Raw genomic sequence first — 15688 nt, 5'->3', positions numbered from 1 at the left:
ATCCGTGTGTCTGGATTTACCTTCAGTGTGTGATCCCTGTGTCTGGATTTACCATCAGTGTGTGATCCCTGTGTCTGGATTTACCTTCAGTGTGTGATCCGTGTGTCTGGATTTACCTTCAGTGTGTGATCCGTGTGTCTGGATTTACCTTCAGTGTGTGATCCCTGTGTCTGGATTTACCATCAGTGTGTGATCCCTGTGTCTGGATTTACCTTCAGTGTGTGATCCCTGTGTCTGGATTTACCATCAGTGTGTGATCCCTGTGTCTGGATTTACCTTCAGTGTGTGATCCGTGTGTCTGGATTTACCTTCAGTGTGTGATCCGTGTGTCTGGATTTACCTTCAGTGTGTGATCCGTGTGTCTGGATTTACCATCAGTGTGTGATCCGTGTGTCTGGATTTACCATCAGTGTGTGATCCGTGTGTCTGGATTTACCATCAGTGTGTGATCTGTGTCTGGTTTTACCATCAGTGTGTGATCCCTGTGTCTGGTTTTACCATCAGTGTGTGATCCCTGTGTCTGGTTTTACCATCAGTGTGTGATCCCTGTGTCTGGATTTACCATCAGTGTGTGATCCGTGTCTGGATTTACCTTCAGTGTGTGATCCGTGTGTCTGGATTTACCTTCAGTGTGTGATCCGTGTGTCTGGATTTACCTTCAGTGTGTGATCCGTGTGTCTGGATTTACCTTCAGTGTGTGATCCGTGTGTCTGGATTTACCTTCAGTGTGTGATCCGTGTGTCTGGATTTACCATCAGTGTGTGATCAGTGTGTCTGGATTTACCTTCAGTGTGTGATCCGTGTGTCTGGATTTACCTTCAGTGTGTGATCCGTGTGTCTGGATTTACCTTCAGTGTGTGATCCGTGTGTCTGGATTTACCTTCAGTGTGTGATCCGTGTGTCTGGATTTACCTTCAGTGTGTGATCCCTGTGTCTGGATTTACCATCAGTGTGTGATCCGTGTGTCTGGATTTACCTTCAGTGTGTGATCCGTGTGTCTGGTTTTACCATCAGTGTGTGATCAGTGTGTCTGGATTTACCATCAGTGTGTGATCCGTGTGTCTGGATTTACCTTCAGTGTGTGATCCGTGTGTCTGGATTTACCTTCAGTGTGTGATCCGTGTGTCTGGATTTACCTTCAGTGTGTGATCCGTGTGTCTGGATTTACCATCAGTGTGTGATCCGTGTGTCTGGATTTACCATCAGTGTGTGATCCGTGTGTCTGGATTTACCATCAGTGTGTGATCCGTGTGTCTGGATTTACCTTCAGTGTGTGATCCGTGTGTCTGGATTTACCTTCAGTGTGTGATCCCTGTGTCTGGATTTACCATCAGTGTGTGATCCGTGTGTCTGGATTTACCTTCAGTGTGTGATCCGTGTGTCTGGATTTACCATCAGTGTGTGATCCCTGTGTCTGGATTTACCTTCAGTGTGTGATCCGTGTGTCTGGATTTACCTTCAGTGTGTGATCCCTGTGTCTGGATTTACCATCAGTGTGTGATCCCTGTGTCTGGATTTACCTTCAGTGTGTGATCCGTGTGTCTGGATTTACCTTCAGTGTGTGATCCGTGTGTCTGGATTTACCTTCAGTGTGTGATCCCTGTGTCTGGATTTACCATCAGTGTGTGATCCCTGTGTCTGGATTTACCTTCAGTGTGTGATCCCTGTGTCTGGATTTACCATCAGTGTGTGATCCGTGTGTCTGGATTTACCATCAGTGTGTGATCCGTGTGTCTGGATTTACCATCAGTGTGTGATCCGTGTGTCTGGATTTACCTTCAGTGTGTGATCCCTGTGTCTGGATTTACCATCAGTGTGTGATCCCTGTGTCTGGATTTACCTTCAGTGTGTGATCCGTGTGTCTGGATTTACCTTCAGTGTGTGATCCGTGTGTCTGGATTTACCTTCAGTGTGTGATCCGTGTGTCTGGATTTACCATCAGTGTGTGATCCCTGTGTCTGGATTTACCTTCAGTGTGTGATCCGTGTGTCTGGATTTACCTTCAGTGTGTGATCCGTGTGTCTGGATTTACCTTCAGTGTGTGATCCCTGTGTCTGGATTTACCATCAGTGTGTGATCCCTGTGTCTGGATTTACCTTCAGTGTGTGATCCCTGTGTCTGGATTTACCATCAGTGTGTGATCCGTGTGTCTGGATTTACCATCAGTGTGTGATCCGTGTGTCTGGATTTACCTTCAGTGTGTGATCCGTGTGTCTGGATTTACCATCAGTGTGTGATCAGTGTGTCTGGATTTACCATCAGTGTGTGATCCCTGTGTCTGGATTTACCATCAGTGTGTGATCCGTGTGTCTGGATTTACCATCAGTGTGTGATCCGTGTGTCTGGATTTACCTTCAGTGTGTGATCCGTGTGTCTGGATTTACCTTCAGTGTGTGATCCCTGTGTCTGGATTTACCATCAGTGTGTGATCCGTGTGTCTGGATTTACCTTCAGTGTGTGATCCGTGTGTCTGGATTTACCATCAGTGTGTCAATAGCATTTCTTACATATTAATAAATACATACATGTCACAGATCCTCCGCAATGATAAATACGTACACCACATGGGGTGGCACATGCCATCTGTGTGCTGTACGTGTTTTTCATGGACCCACAGACTTGTTTTTTGCCCTTTTCATTGGTGATACCGGAGAAAAATTTACATTTCTCTGTGAGATTTGCATGGACACAGTCCGTGAAAAAACCTGCAAATGTGAATAGCACTATAGATTATACTAGGTTTGTGTTCTGTCCATGAAAAACCCAGATACAACATGGACATTCAATAGGTCTGGACGAGGCCTAGTAGTAAGGAGCCTGGCTGACAGCTTTCTGAAACAACAGGAAGTACTGGTCACAAAAAGTATCTGTACCCAGTGTGAGAATGGCAAGATTAGGATTCTTTTTTTTTTTTTTTTTTTTTAAATACATGCAACATAGAAAAACCTGACAAACTATAGGTCATGTTCTGATGATCACTTCCCTTTAAGGAAATTAAATGAGTACACCCCTACAGATTTGTTAGAAACCCTTTACTTTTCCTTTCAGCGTCCACATTTTCTGTGGGACACCATACTACAAAATCCTTCCAGAAATGTGGGCCATTGATTGCAAACAAGATGTTACTTTGCCCACCCAAAACCCTATAGGCACATTCAGCAGCCCTTTGTGTATGGCCAGCTTTACTCCGTGGAGCAGAAATCCAGTACCTTCTGGCCATCTGACCGCCCGCCATAGCGTGTCCACTTGTTGAGCGGTCACAGTTTCTCTTGAGGTATTAACAACTAAGGACAGCAGTTTATCAAGTCTGATTAAGTCTTCTTCAGGCATCCTGTATTCTTCTGGGGCGGACTCGTTCAGTTCTTTCATTTTACCTATTTGCAATGAAAAACCATTAACCAACACACGGTAATGATCTACTTAATATTCAATATGCAATCACAGCAACCGAGAGGTTAACACTGACGAGAATACTACTGCATATAATGAAGTGTGAGCACAACCGGAGGGAGGATAGCCGAACCCCTTCCCACCAATCCTGGTTAATACACTGTGGAATTAAAGGGAACCTGTCGCCCCCAAAATCGAAGATGAGCTAAGCCCACCAGCATCAGGGGCTTATCTACAGCATTCTGGAATGCTGTAGATAAGCCCCCGATGTAACCTGAAAGAGGAGAAAAAGACCGGGAAAGGTCAGAGAGGCCCAGGACCTGCGCACTGCAGTACTTTGCTCTGCCCTCAACAGAGCAGACAAAGTACACCTGCGCCGGAGCCGCAACGTGACTACAAGAGGACATCATCGTAAGAAGATGGGAGGCCCCGGACAGGACCGCCCCTGGGTGAGTATAATCTAACCTCCTTTTCTCATCTTTCAGGATACATCGGGGGCTTATCTACAGCATTAAAGAATGCTGTAGATAAGCCCCTGATGCCAGTGGGCTTAGCTCATCTTTGATTTTGGGGGTGACAGGTTCCCTTTAATCTGCACATCCCTATAGGACCATTTACCATAGACACAAAATAATGATCATGGGTCTGGTCTTAAAGGGATTGCTCCAACTTTGCAAGAAAGTATCACCCATCTTACTGCTGCTATTGTTCAATACACAATGAGATGAGAGGAGATGTAGAGTGTGGGCATGACAAGCCGTCCATTCACTGTCTGGGAGACTGTCAGACATGTTTGCGATCTGTTCAATACACAATGAGTGGAGCTGTAGAGATCTGGTGTGGCGCCTCCATTCAAATGGAGAACTTCAGAGCTGTGTTCTTAGGATCTGTGCAAAACCCAAAAGTTGTCACCTATTCTATCCAAGTTTAGATAACCCCAGTAAGAAAGCATTTAAAGGGGTTTCCCCATGAATCAAGTACATTTTAAACACTATATCTTGGAATAAAAGTTTCACATTTTAATTTGTTAAAAAAACAATGCTCCTGTGCTGAGATAATCTTATAAATGTGCCCCAGCTGTGTACTGTGTAATGGTCGTGTCTGACCGTACAGGGACATGGTCTGATCATACCACAGCTCCTGGGCAGGGGAGGAAGCAAAAGACTATACAGACATTACGGGATCGCAGCCGATTCCTTTTTTACGATAAAACATTTCCCTGCCTGTTTTTAAGCAATGCTTTACCTCAGTAAGAATTAGCTGTGACCCCTGTAGTAATGCCTGTATAGTCTTTTGCTTCCTCCCCCTGCCCAGGAGCTGTGGTATGATCAGACCATGTCCCTGTACGGTCAGACACAGCCATTACACAGCACACAGCAGGGGCACATTTAAAAGATTCTCTCAGCACAGGAGCATTATTTTTAGACACATCCAAGTGTGGAACTTATTATTATTCCAAGATCTATTCATTAAAATGTACATTGTTCTGGGGAAAACCCGTATAAGTGTTAATCTGTATGCTGACAAGCTAGTAACACTGCAGTGAGACTGGGGACTGTTATAAAGCCGCTCTCTAAGAATAGGTTTCTACATTTGGATTACGTGAAACAATTTTTGAAGTCAAAGCCAGAAATGGATCATAAAAGGCAGATGGATACAAGTAAAGAAAAGCCCAAGACTTCTGCTTCTGTGGAATAAATGTCTGTCTCTTGGCTTCAGGAATGGCATACGAAACCGGAACGTGCGAACGCACCCTTATGGTGTGATCATTAAGTGCAGCCATGTTTTCTGATACTTTAGAATAAGCTTTTCAGAAATGAGGAGTCGTCATTGTGTCAGCATGTGGAAAACCATTTTAGAAGATGTGCTTCTGCAAGGAACCAGACCTACGACTTATGGTGCAACACGGTCCTGTATAAAAGGCAAACCTGCACTGTCTGTTACTCAGGAACCTGGTGAACCTCTTAGAAGTCAATAGGATCTATAGAAAACAGGAGCCGCTATGCCTGTGTGAGTGGAGCCTTAAACATTAGTCATCTGCTTTCCAAAAACATACTGAATCTTTTGCCAACACAAAAATGTGAAATAGGGTATTATTGACGTACCTAAAATTTGTGTCCTGTTTGCTTGATCAAACGTGAGAGGTTCTTTCCTAGGAAAGTAAGTGTTTGGAATTTGTGTGGCCGCAGATCGGTACGCGTTCCTCCCTGAAAGAAAAGGTAATCTTTATGTAAACATCTTTTGGGACATATACCGTATATACTCGAGTATAAGCCGAGATTTTCAGCCCAAATTTTTGGGCTGAAAGTGCCCCTCTCGGCTTATACTCGAGTCATGATCGGTGGTGGGGTCGGCGGGTGAGCACTGTCATATACTCACCTAGTCCCGGCGATCCTGTCGCTCCCCCTGCCCGTCCCACGGTCTCCGGGTGCCGCAGCCTCTTCCCCTGAGCGGTCACGTGGGACCGCTCATTAGAGAAATGAATAGGCGGCTCCACCTCCCATAGGGGCGGAGCCGCCTATTCATTTCTCTAATCAGCGGTGCCGGTGACCGCTGATAGAGGAAGAGGCTGCGGCACCGAAGACCAGCTGTCCGGGGGAAGGAGCGGGACGCCGGGAGCAGGTAAGTATGACATATTCACCTGTCCTCGTTCCACACGCCGGGCGTCGCGCCATCTTCCTGGCGTCTCTCTCTCCGCACTGACTGTGCAGGTCAGAGGGCGCGATGACGCATATAGTGTGCGCGCCGCCCTCTGCCTGATCAGTCAGTGCAGAGAGACGCCGGGAAGATGGCGCCGAGGAGCTGCAAGCAAGAGAGGTGAGTATGTGTTTTATTATTTTATTGCAGCAGCACAGCTATGGGGAAATAATGAACGGCGCAGAGCACTATATGGCACAGCTATGGGGCAATAATGGTGCAGAGCACTATATGGCACAGCTATGGGGCAATAATGGACGGTGCAGAGCACTATATGGCACAGCTATGGGGCAATAACGGTGCAGAGCACTATATGACACAGCTATGGGGCAACGGTGCAGAGCACTATATGGCACAGCTATGGGGCAACGGTGCAGAGCACTATATGGCACAGCTATGGGGCAATAACGGTGCAGAGCACTATATGGCACAGCTATGGGGCAATAACGGTGCAGAGCACTATATGGCACAGCTATGGGGCAACGGTGCAGAGCACTATATGGCACAGCTATGGGGCAATAACGGTGCAGAGCACTATATGGCACAGCTATGGGGCAATAACGGTGCAGAGCACTATATGGCACAGCTATGGGGCAACGGTGCAGAGCACTATATGGCACAGCTATGGGGCAATGGTGCAGAGCACTATATGGCACAGCTATGGGGCAACGGTGCAGAGCACTATATGGCACAGCTGTGGGGCAACGGTGCAGAGCACTATATGGCACAGCTATGGGGCAACGGTGCAGAGCACTATATATATGGCACAGCTATGGGGCAATAATGGTGCAGAGCACTATATGGCACAGCTATGGGGCAATAACGGTGCAGAGCACTATATGGCACAGCTATGGGGCAACGGTGCAGAGCACTATATGGCACAGCTATGGGGCAACGGTGCAGAGCACTATATATATGGCACAGCTATGGGGCAACGGTGCAGAGCACTATATATATGGCACAGCTATGGGGCAACGGTGCAGAGCACTATATATATGGCACAGCTATGGGGCAACGGTGCAGAGCACTATATGGCACAGCTATGGGGCAACGGTGCAGAGCATTATATATATATATGGCACAGCTATGGGGCAACGGTGCAGAGCATTGTATATATGGCACAGCTTTATGTGGAGCATCTATGGGGCCATAATGAACGGTGCAGAGCATTATATGTGGCACAGCTTTATGTGGAGCATCTATGGGGCCATAATGAACGGTATGGAGTATCTATTTTTAATTTTGAAATTCACCGGTACCTGCTGCATTTTCCACCCTAGGCTTATACTCGAGTCAATAAGTTTTCCCAGTTTTTTGTGGCAAAATTAGGGGGGTCGGCTTATACTCGGGTCGGCTTATACTCGAGTATATACGGTAGACAGAAATGGCCGCTATATTATTATTATTTATTTATATAGCAGCATTGATTCCATGGTGCTGTACATGAGAAGGGGTTACATACAAGTTACAGATATCACTTACAGTAAGAAAACTAACAATGACAGACTGATACAGAGCGGCTAGGACCCTGCCCTTGCGGGCTTACATTCTACAGGATTATGGGGAAGGAGACAATAGGTTGAGGGTTGCAGGAGCTCCGGTGTTGGTGAGGCGGTAGCTTCGGTAGTGGTTAGGAGGCAGCGGGGTCAGTGCAGGCTGTAGGCTTTCCTGAACAGGTGGGTTTTCAGGTTCCGTCGGAAGGATCCGAATGTGGCCGATAGTCAGACGTGATGGGGCAAAGAATTCCAGAGGATGGGGGATATTCGGGAGAAGTCTTGGAGGTGATTGGATGAGGAGCGAATAAGTGTGGAGGAGAGAAGGAGGTCTTGGGAGGACCGGAGATTACGTGAGGGAAGATATATGGAGATTAGTTCAGAGATCTATGGAGGAAACAGGTTATGGATGGCTTTGTAGGTCAGTATTAGTAATTTGAACTGGATACGCTGAGAGAATGGGAGCCAGTGAAGAGATTTGCAGAGACGGTAAAGCGGATGAGTAGCGAGGAGAGAGATGGATTAGTCGGGCAGCAGAGTTAAGGATGGACCGGAGAGGTGCAAGGGTGTTAGCAGGGAGGCCGCAGAGGAGGACGTTGCAGTAGTCAAGGCGGGAGATGATGAGGGCATGCACAAGCATTTTAGTAGATTGACGGTTGAGGACAGGACGGATTCTGGAGATATTTTTAAGCTGGAGGCGACAGGAGGTGGAAAGAGCTTGAATGTGTGGTTTGAAGGACAGGGCAGTCAAGGGTTACTCCGAGGCAGCGGAGTTCCGGTACGGGGAAAAGCGTGATGCCGTTAATTGCGATAGATAGGTCAGGTATGGAAGATCTATGAGATGGAGGAAAGATGATGAGTTCAGATTTGTCCACACTAAATATATTAGCCATATCTTCATGCTTCGGGTAGCGTTAGAAATTCTTTGCAGGATAGGTGATATCTTGTTGATCACTGGGGGTCCGACTGTAGGAACCAGTATAGATTAGCAGAATAGGGCGATTTTACCTGTTTGGAATGGAGCGGCGGTACAAATGGTCAGACGCTGCTCCGTTCATTCACTATGGGATTGCCAAGTGTTGCACTCGGCTTCTTCAGGCGCCCCCCATAAAGAATTAATGTGGTGGGGGTTAGATGTCTGACCTGCCACGTCATTTTGTATCAGGGTGAAGTCTGCCGATCGGTGCAGATCCCAGCAGTAGGACACCCAGCATTCAGCGATGGTCACGGTGATGTAACACTTTTCCTAATAATTACCTGTAAATGGATCTCCTGCCCCCGCAGCAGAAAGGCTTGACGATGAGCCAGGCATGTATCGGTTGCCACCTGTAGATAAAATGTCACAAAAAGGCATCAGTACACCAGAGGAAAAAACTGGACAAGACTTGGCATAGCAGGGAAGAGCTTCTGATTTAGGTCTCATCACAAGGCGGCATTTTGTATCCTTAATGAGCCCCGTAACCAGCCTCTACCATTACTGGTACTGAAGACATGTTCCTACACTGGATAAATCCCATCAGGCCATGGGTGTTAATGAATGACTGGAAATTTCGAGCACCAAGAGGAGATATTTCCAGTCATCACTACCATGACAACAGACTCAAGGCGCATTAAGCTCACATTCAGTAAAAAGAAAGAAAACTACAACACAGTCAAAAATAACAAGGCAGAGAGCTGGTACCTGAGAGTCAACGGGAGATTAACCTGCAGCAACCTTTCACCATGTGAACTAAATTGGTTTCTTTGAAGTCGGAGAAGCTTTGATGCATGATTGCTGCCTGATCACCAGTTTCTTGCAATTTCCTATTCCCAAGAGACCTAATCAGACTCCTGTCTACTGTCCTCCTTCTTCAAAAGGATTCAGAGCCCTCCTGGTAAATGACAACTGATAAGAAGCCTCATATGTTAGGCGTGCAGTCTATAGAAGGTACAATGTCACTGGTTTACTGTGCGGCCACTGATCATCTGAATATAGAAGCCTATGACAACCGCATTCTTTGTACCCTTTATACTTGGTCACTTTGCAGTTGGTGGGGTCTGACCTATGGGAATATCATGCTCTCCGGTCAAATTTTTCCTGGCAACCCAGCACAACCCCATTCAAATGAGCAAGTGAAAATGCTAAAGGTGAATATGGGGGTGTTCTAAAGTTCTTAAATTGCTCTGATTTGTCAGATAGTATGAAAACAAGCAAGTTTGCAATTGACTTGCTTTTTCTATCTGCTGTTATTCTCCTGCAATGATAGCTTTTATAATTTACAGCTAGTTTCCATGGAGCAAGGCCTCTGGTGTCTGCTCAAGAGTGCACAGTAGTTACAGTACAAGAGAGGGGTTAACTCTTAACATCCCAGTCAGCTATCTCCAGCTCAGTGATTTCTATACACCTGTTAGCTGCTCACTTCCCTCATCTTCTGAAGAGATGCAGTTATAAATCACCAGCCTCGCAGCTTTCACAGCAGTTCTCCTAATCACAGCCAGAGATCACCCTAATGTGATTATTGAGGAGAGGAAAATATCCTTATTTCCAGATTTCTCTGCGGAGGTTCGTAAAAAGAGAGCACACTTTATGGATATAAAGAAACGCCTGCGTGCTTTAGACGTCTCTTATGCAATGCTGTATTCTCTTTGGCTGCAAGTAGCCGCTTTTAGCAAAGTCAATATATTCGACTCCCCCAAAGAAGCTCTTCAGTGGATGGACCCCATCGAAGGGCAGTTACGACATGACGGGCGGTGATTCATGATATATGGCATGATGCCAGAAGTGGTTATGGCTCAGTGCCTATGATTTTCTACTGGGAATATAAGCCATGTTCATATTTTTCATTGTAAAAATACCTTTGGGATGGTTATGGTTAAAAATGTTATCCATTTCCATCAATACTCTGACAATATAGTTCTTCCTTGTTGGCCCGTTTCTGGTAATGGCCCCATTCTCTCTTCCAGAGAGGAATGTCTTTATGCTTTCTTTCTGTTCTTTGGTTAAAGGGGTTTGGGTTATTTTCATTTTGGAATTCAATGAGCATCTATGAGCTTATAATTATAGATAATACAGATCTATTCAGCACATTTATTATAATATGGCTCAGAATACAAATGGAATCTGAGATGTGGGATGCAAATAAGAGATATGCCATCTTCTCACTACTCCGACAATTCCAGCCCGCTATAACATGCCTCTCTGAGACGCATTTGATAAAAGAGAAGATTCAAATCCTTAATCACCCTTGGGTGAGATTTTTCTGCCAGTTTACTCAATTCATGCCCATGGGGTCAGTATATTGGTACACCGCGCTGTCCCTTTTACATATAATAAGTCATCTATAGATGCGGATGGGCAACATATAGGTCTTGTGTGCTCCATCTATAAGGTAATTATAATACTGGTTGCCTTCCATATTTGTCCCCCCTATTCTGGCAAAATACTTAAAAAAAAAACCTTGCACGGTGCTAGCGGGGATCTCATCAAGGTCACAGCAGTTCAGCCCGGCAGGGGAACGCAGCCTCGGTGACCAGAGGTAACGTCGGTGACCAGAGATAACGTTGATGACATCACCGCCGGTCACTGAGGCTACGCTCGCAGCAGCTCAGTCACCAGTGGTTCTCAGCCTGTACGGTCGCATCTTGGCACTGTCCAGGTTGAGAACTGTTTATCCCCCACACATAGATTACAGAGTGGGACAGAACGACAGGCAGGTATGGTATATTGTTGTTTTTTATTTCAGTTTTATTACTGGAGAACAAGGGTGTTAGGTGAGTATAATATAAAGTAAATAAATAAATATGAGGCGAAGCCTCAGCCAGCTCACCGATTCGCTTCACAGGTGCACGGAACCCGTCCTGACCCAACATGTCTTCAATCCAATATGTGAAAAAAGTTAGTAGTTCCAGCTCCTTTTAAAATCTCCAATTCTTTATTTCTCCATTAAAAATGCAAAGTCCTTGTGCAAAGTGGATGTAGTTACAGTGGATACAGAAAAACAAGCAACGCGTTTCCATCTAATATGATCTTTTTCACAGCTTGAACTCACCCTCATCTGTGAGTCTTTATATATGGCATTACTTCTGTTCTTACATAGTTAATTAGTCCACCTGGTGATGAACACACAAAAAAAAATGCCCCCATTTGATTTCATTGGGCATTTGTCAGACATTTATACTGCACAATATTAAAAACTATAAATATAAAAACACAGTACAAAAACACAGCAATAAAAATTTACAACAGCTCATTTTTCCTATTCAGGCCTTTTGGATGTCTCGTATGCAAGTTGTAAATCCAATAGGCTTCTTTAGTCAGAAGACGTCTTTTTGTGTCTCCTCCGCGCAATGGTTTTTTTACCTGTTCTATTCCTTGAACCCTCATTGTGGACACATTTCCTGCATGAAATGTAATAAAATGTTTGGCTACCATTGAAATATTTCTATTACTATTACTACCTTTCCAGGTGTCTCTTATATGTTCAGATATGCGCGTTTTCAATTTTCTAGTGGTGCAGCCTATGCAAGTCAAATTGCACAAATCACAATCTATTTTATATACAACATTATTAGTGTGGCAATTTATAAATTGTCTTATATCATAATCTGTGTCATTTGAGTTATCAGAAAAGGTTTTACCTATATGTGCATGTTCACACGTGCTGCACGATGTTGTGCCACACCTATAGAAGCCCTTCGTTTCCAGCCATGTAGTAGATTTAGTGTCAGAACAAAACAAACCTGGGGAGACTAAATTCCCCACAGTAGGAGCCCTTCTTGAAGCAACATTTATACCTTCCTCTAATATATTCAACAACGTGGTGTCTTCATATAAGATCGGTAAACGTTTAAAATGAGCTGTTGTATCACTATTTGTAAATCTTATTGCTGTGTTTTTGTACTGTGTTGTTCATATATATATTTTTAATATTGTGCAGTATAAATGTCTGACAAATGCCCAATGAAATCAAACGGGGGCGGTTTTGGTGTTCATCACCAGGTGGACTAATTAACCATGTAAGAACAGAAGTAATGATATATATATATATATATAAGACTCACAGATGAGGGTGAGTTCAAGCTGTGATAACGATCATATTAGATGGAAACGCGTTGCTTGTTTTTCTGTATCCACTGTAACTACATCCACGTTGCACAGGGACTTTGCATTTTTAATGGAGAAATAAAGACTTGGAAATTTTAAAAGGAGCTGGAACTACTAACTTTTTTCACATATTGGTTAGGTGAGTATAACGGTGTTTGTTATTTTTAAATAAAAAAGTAATAGTGTGTTTTGTTTTATTTCAAATAAAGGACATTATTCTTAATGTGTCTTTATTTACCATATAACTATAGGATTAGTAATGGATAGGTGTCTTATAGACGCCTCTCCATTACTAACCCGTAGGCTTGATGTCACTGGACAATGCAAAGGTGACATCAACCCCCAAATATTAGCCCCACTTGCCACCGCTACAAGGCAAGTGGGAAGAGCCAAGTAAAACGCCAGAATTGGCGCATCTAATAGATGTACCTTTTCTGGGCTGCTATTTTTAGACTGGGGGGAGGGCAATATCCATGGCCATCTACCAGTTTGAGGCTATGTGCACACGTTGCGGATTTTGCTGCAGAACCGCAGCAGCTTTCCATGCGTTTACAGTACAACGTAAACCTATGGAAAAAACAATCCGCAGTGCCCATGCTGCGGAAAAAAACGAGCGGAAACGCTGCGGTTTACATTCCGCAGCATGTCAATTCTTTGTGTGGATTCCGCAGCGGTTTACACCTGATCCATAATAGGAATCCGCAGGTGTAAAACCGCAGGTGGAATCCGCACAAAATCCGCGGTAATTCTGCAGTAAATCCGCAGGTAAAACGCAGTGCCTTTTACCTGCGGATTTCTAGTCGTTTTTTTAATTAATTATTTAAATAATAAAAAAAAATACGGCGTGGGGACCCCTCTATTCTTGATAACTAGCCTTGCTGAAGCTGAAGGGTTGCAGCCCCCAGCTGTGAGTTTTGCTGGCTGGTTATCAAAAATACAAGGGAACCCGCGCCGTTTAAAAAAAAAAATGTATTTACAGCGCAAGAGCCAGCTAATGAATGTACCATCAGCCGCTCCTGCTCTCTCTGTTATTAGAGGCAGCAGGTGTCGGATGAGGGGAGCAGTATTTTTTCAGTATGTACAGATAGTCATTGTGTAAACTAGGGGACAGGTCAGTGAGAGATCAGTGACCTGTCTGCATTATGAATAATCAGAGCACCACATGAAGACCCCCCCCATCCCCGCCCTCACAGGCCGCCAGGAGCACGATCCTATCATTAACACAAAACTGAAAATAAAGATTAAACAACAACCACAAGACGGATTTCATCACCCAAGGTATCATTGTAATCAGTATAACGGCGCCGACCTGACACTGTCTGTAGGTTACTGAGCACAAGCCTGCTGACAGGTTCCCTTTAAAACAAATTATCACTCAACCACAGGATCGATGACTAATGATCAACAGGGGGTCCGACTCATCGGACTCGCATCGACAGGCAGAAGAGGGGAACTTTTATCCCAGTTACCACAGCAGGTCGGACATCCGGGTCACTCTATTCATTTTCTATGGGTCTGATGAGGAAAGCCATGTGCAGTGGTCGAACATGCTGCTCCACTTGTTAAGGGTATAACATTTCTGCTTATTCCAATTAATTTAGTGCAGGTCCAAGGGGTCAGATCCTCTTGATCACAAGTTATCACCTGTCCTGTGTAACTTGTTTTCACTGGACAAGCTCTTTAGTTACATATGGTGCTAGACCGTGCCATACATCTATCATACACTTGCCTGTGAATGGATCTGCAACAGAAGGATTAGAAGAGGAACTGCCCGGGATATAACGACCTCCACCTAGAAAGGAAGAATCATATTTTAGTTTTGCTGGAGTCGAAACATTCTATAGAGATAGGTTAATAAATGTACTCCCACTTTTTTTGTACAGATAACTGAAGTGCCACCTGCTCTCTTCTATTTTTTGAGTGGTCTTCAGGTAGGTGTTCTGGGTCTTGAACCCAATACTCCACTGTTCTACCATTTCTGATTTTATCTCTTTTCTACATATATAGTCCAAGAAATATTTGGCTAGAACCACACTAGTGTTTTTAATGTTTTTCGAAATGATACTAACACATTAATGACCATCACTCACTATCCAGAATAGCTGACTATTCCTATGAATTGAATTTATGTCTATACAATAGGGAATGTATGGGGCCCACATTTTCTATAGAGAAAAGTCTGCTGTACTTTTAGATCTGGGCCTTCAGACGTTGGCTACTACTTTTTTTTTTTCTTATTGATGACCTATCCTTGGGATACCCACATCTGATCGGTGGGGGTGCGACAGCTGACACAACCACCGATCAGCTGTTACAGGCTCTGGCCGGAAGTTCTCACATGCTACCAAAACACTGCAGCTCCATCACTTCTATAGTGGCCACGTGCTGTAGACCCACTCCCTATTCAATTGAAGGCCAGCAATAAAAAAGTAGTAGCTAACCCCTTTAAAAACAAAATCCCAACAAGACAGAGCACTGTGTAGGAGGAGACCAGAATAACTACACTGACTATAGGCTGGAACGAGTGTTTATCTGCAAGGTTATATATTTTACTGATATTTACCAGTAAACGGATCCGCAAATCCAGAATTTGTAGCAGCTATAATCTGGCCACCAGTATTGTCTATTATGAATTTTGCTACTTGATCCAAGAACATCGGATTCAGATCATTCCTCTGCAGGAAATTGTGTGCCACAAGCCAGGGGTCCTCGGTTACATTAAATGGCAGCTTGTAGGAAGGCCCACTTTCATTCACGTCTATTGTAAACACGTAGTCATACTCCTGGAACGAGAGGAAGAGACAGGTGGGGTTCAGATCTCACAGTAGACGACACCTTACATTACTGATGTACAAGGAACACTTATCTACAGGAGTGTAGGGAGATTACATATCTGCGACGTACAGTATATGTGCTCAGTGATTGGCCCTCCGTTTATAAGAAAGTACAATAAAAAAAAACCATAACTTCAGATTGCCCCTTTTTCCCCCGGGAGCTAAGGCTTAACCTCCAAGTATTGCTCAGA

General features: G+C 44.5%; 1 protein-coding gene across 4 annotated transcripts in view; it reads right to left on the bottom strand.

Annotated features, from left to right (window-relative positions):
- PLAA (phospholipase A2 activating protein) overlaps positions 1-15688 on the bottom strand; it is an 84544-nt gene that overhangs the window by 11907 nt on the left and 56949 nt on the right. For all 4 annotated transcript variants that reach the window (XM_077249278.1, XM_077249276.1, XM_077249275.1 and 1 more), the window contains exons 9-13: positions 15227-15446; positions 14393-14455; positions 8838-8906; positions 5496-5597; positions 3210-3374 (exon numbers count right to left, since the gene is read on the bottom strand). In XM_077249278.1, coding sequence (XP_077105393.1) covers positions 3210-3374; positions 5496-5597; positions 8838-8906; positions 14393-14455; positions 15227-15446 — 619 coding nt within the window. The remainder of the gene's footprint in view (positions 1-3209; positions 3375-5495; positions 5598-8837; positions 8907-14392; positions 14456-15226; positions 15447-15688) is intronic.

Source organism: Ranitomeya variabilis, chromosome 1 (assembly GCF_051348905.1).
Source record: "Ranitomeya variabilis isolate aRanVar5 chromosome 1, aRanVar5.hap1, whole genome shotgun sequence".
NCBI lineage: Eukaryota > Metazoa > Chordata > Amphibia > Anura > Dendrobatidae > Ranitomeya > Ranitomeya variabilis.
Note: the sequence above shows the minus strand (reverse complement) of the source record. Positions and strands in the feature narration are given on the sequence as shown.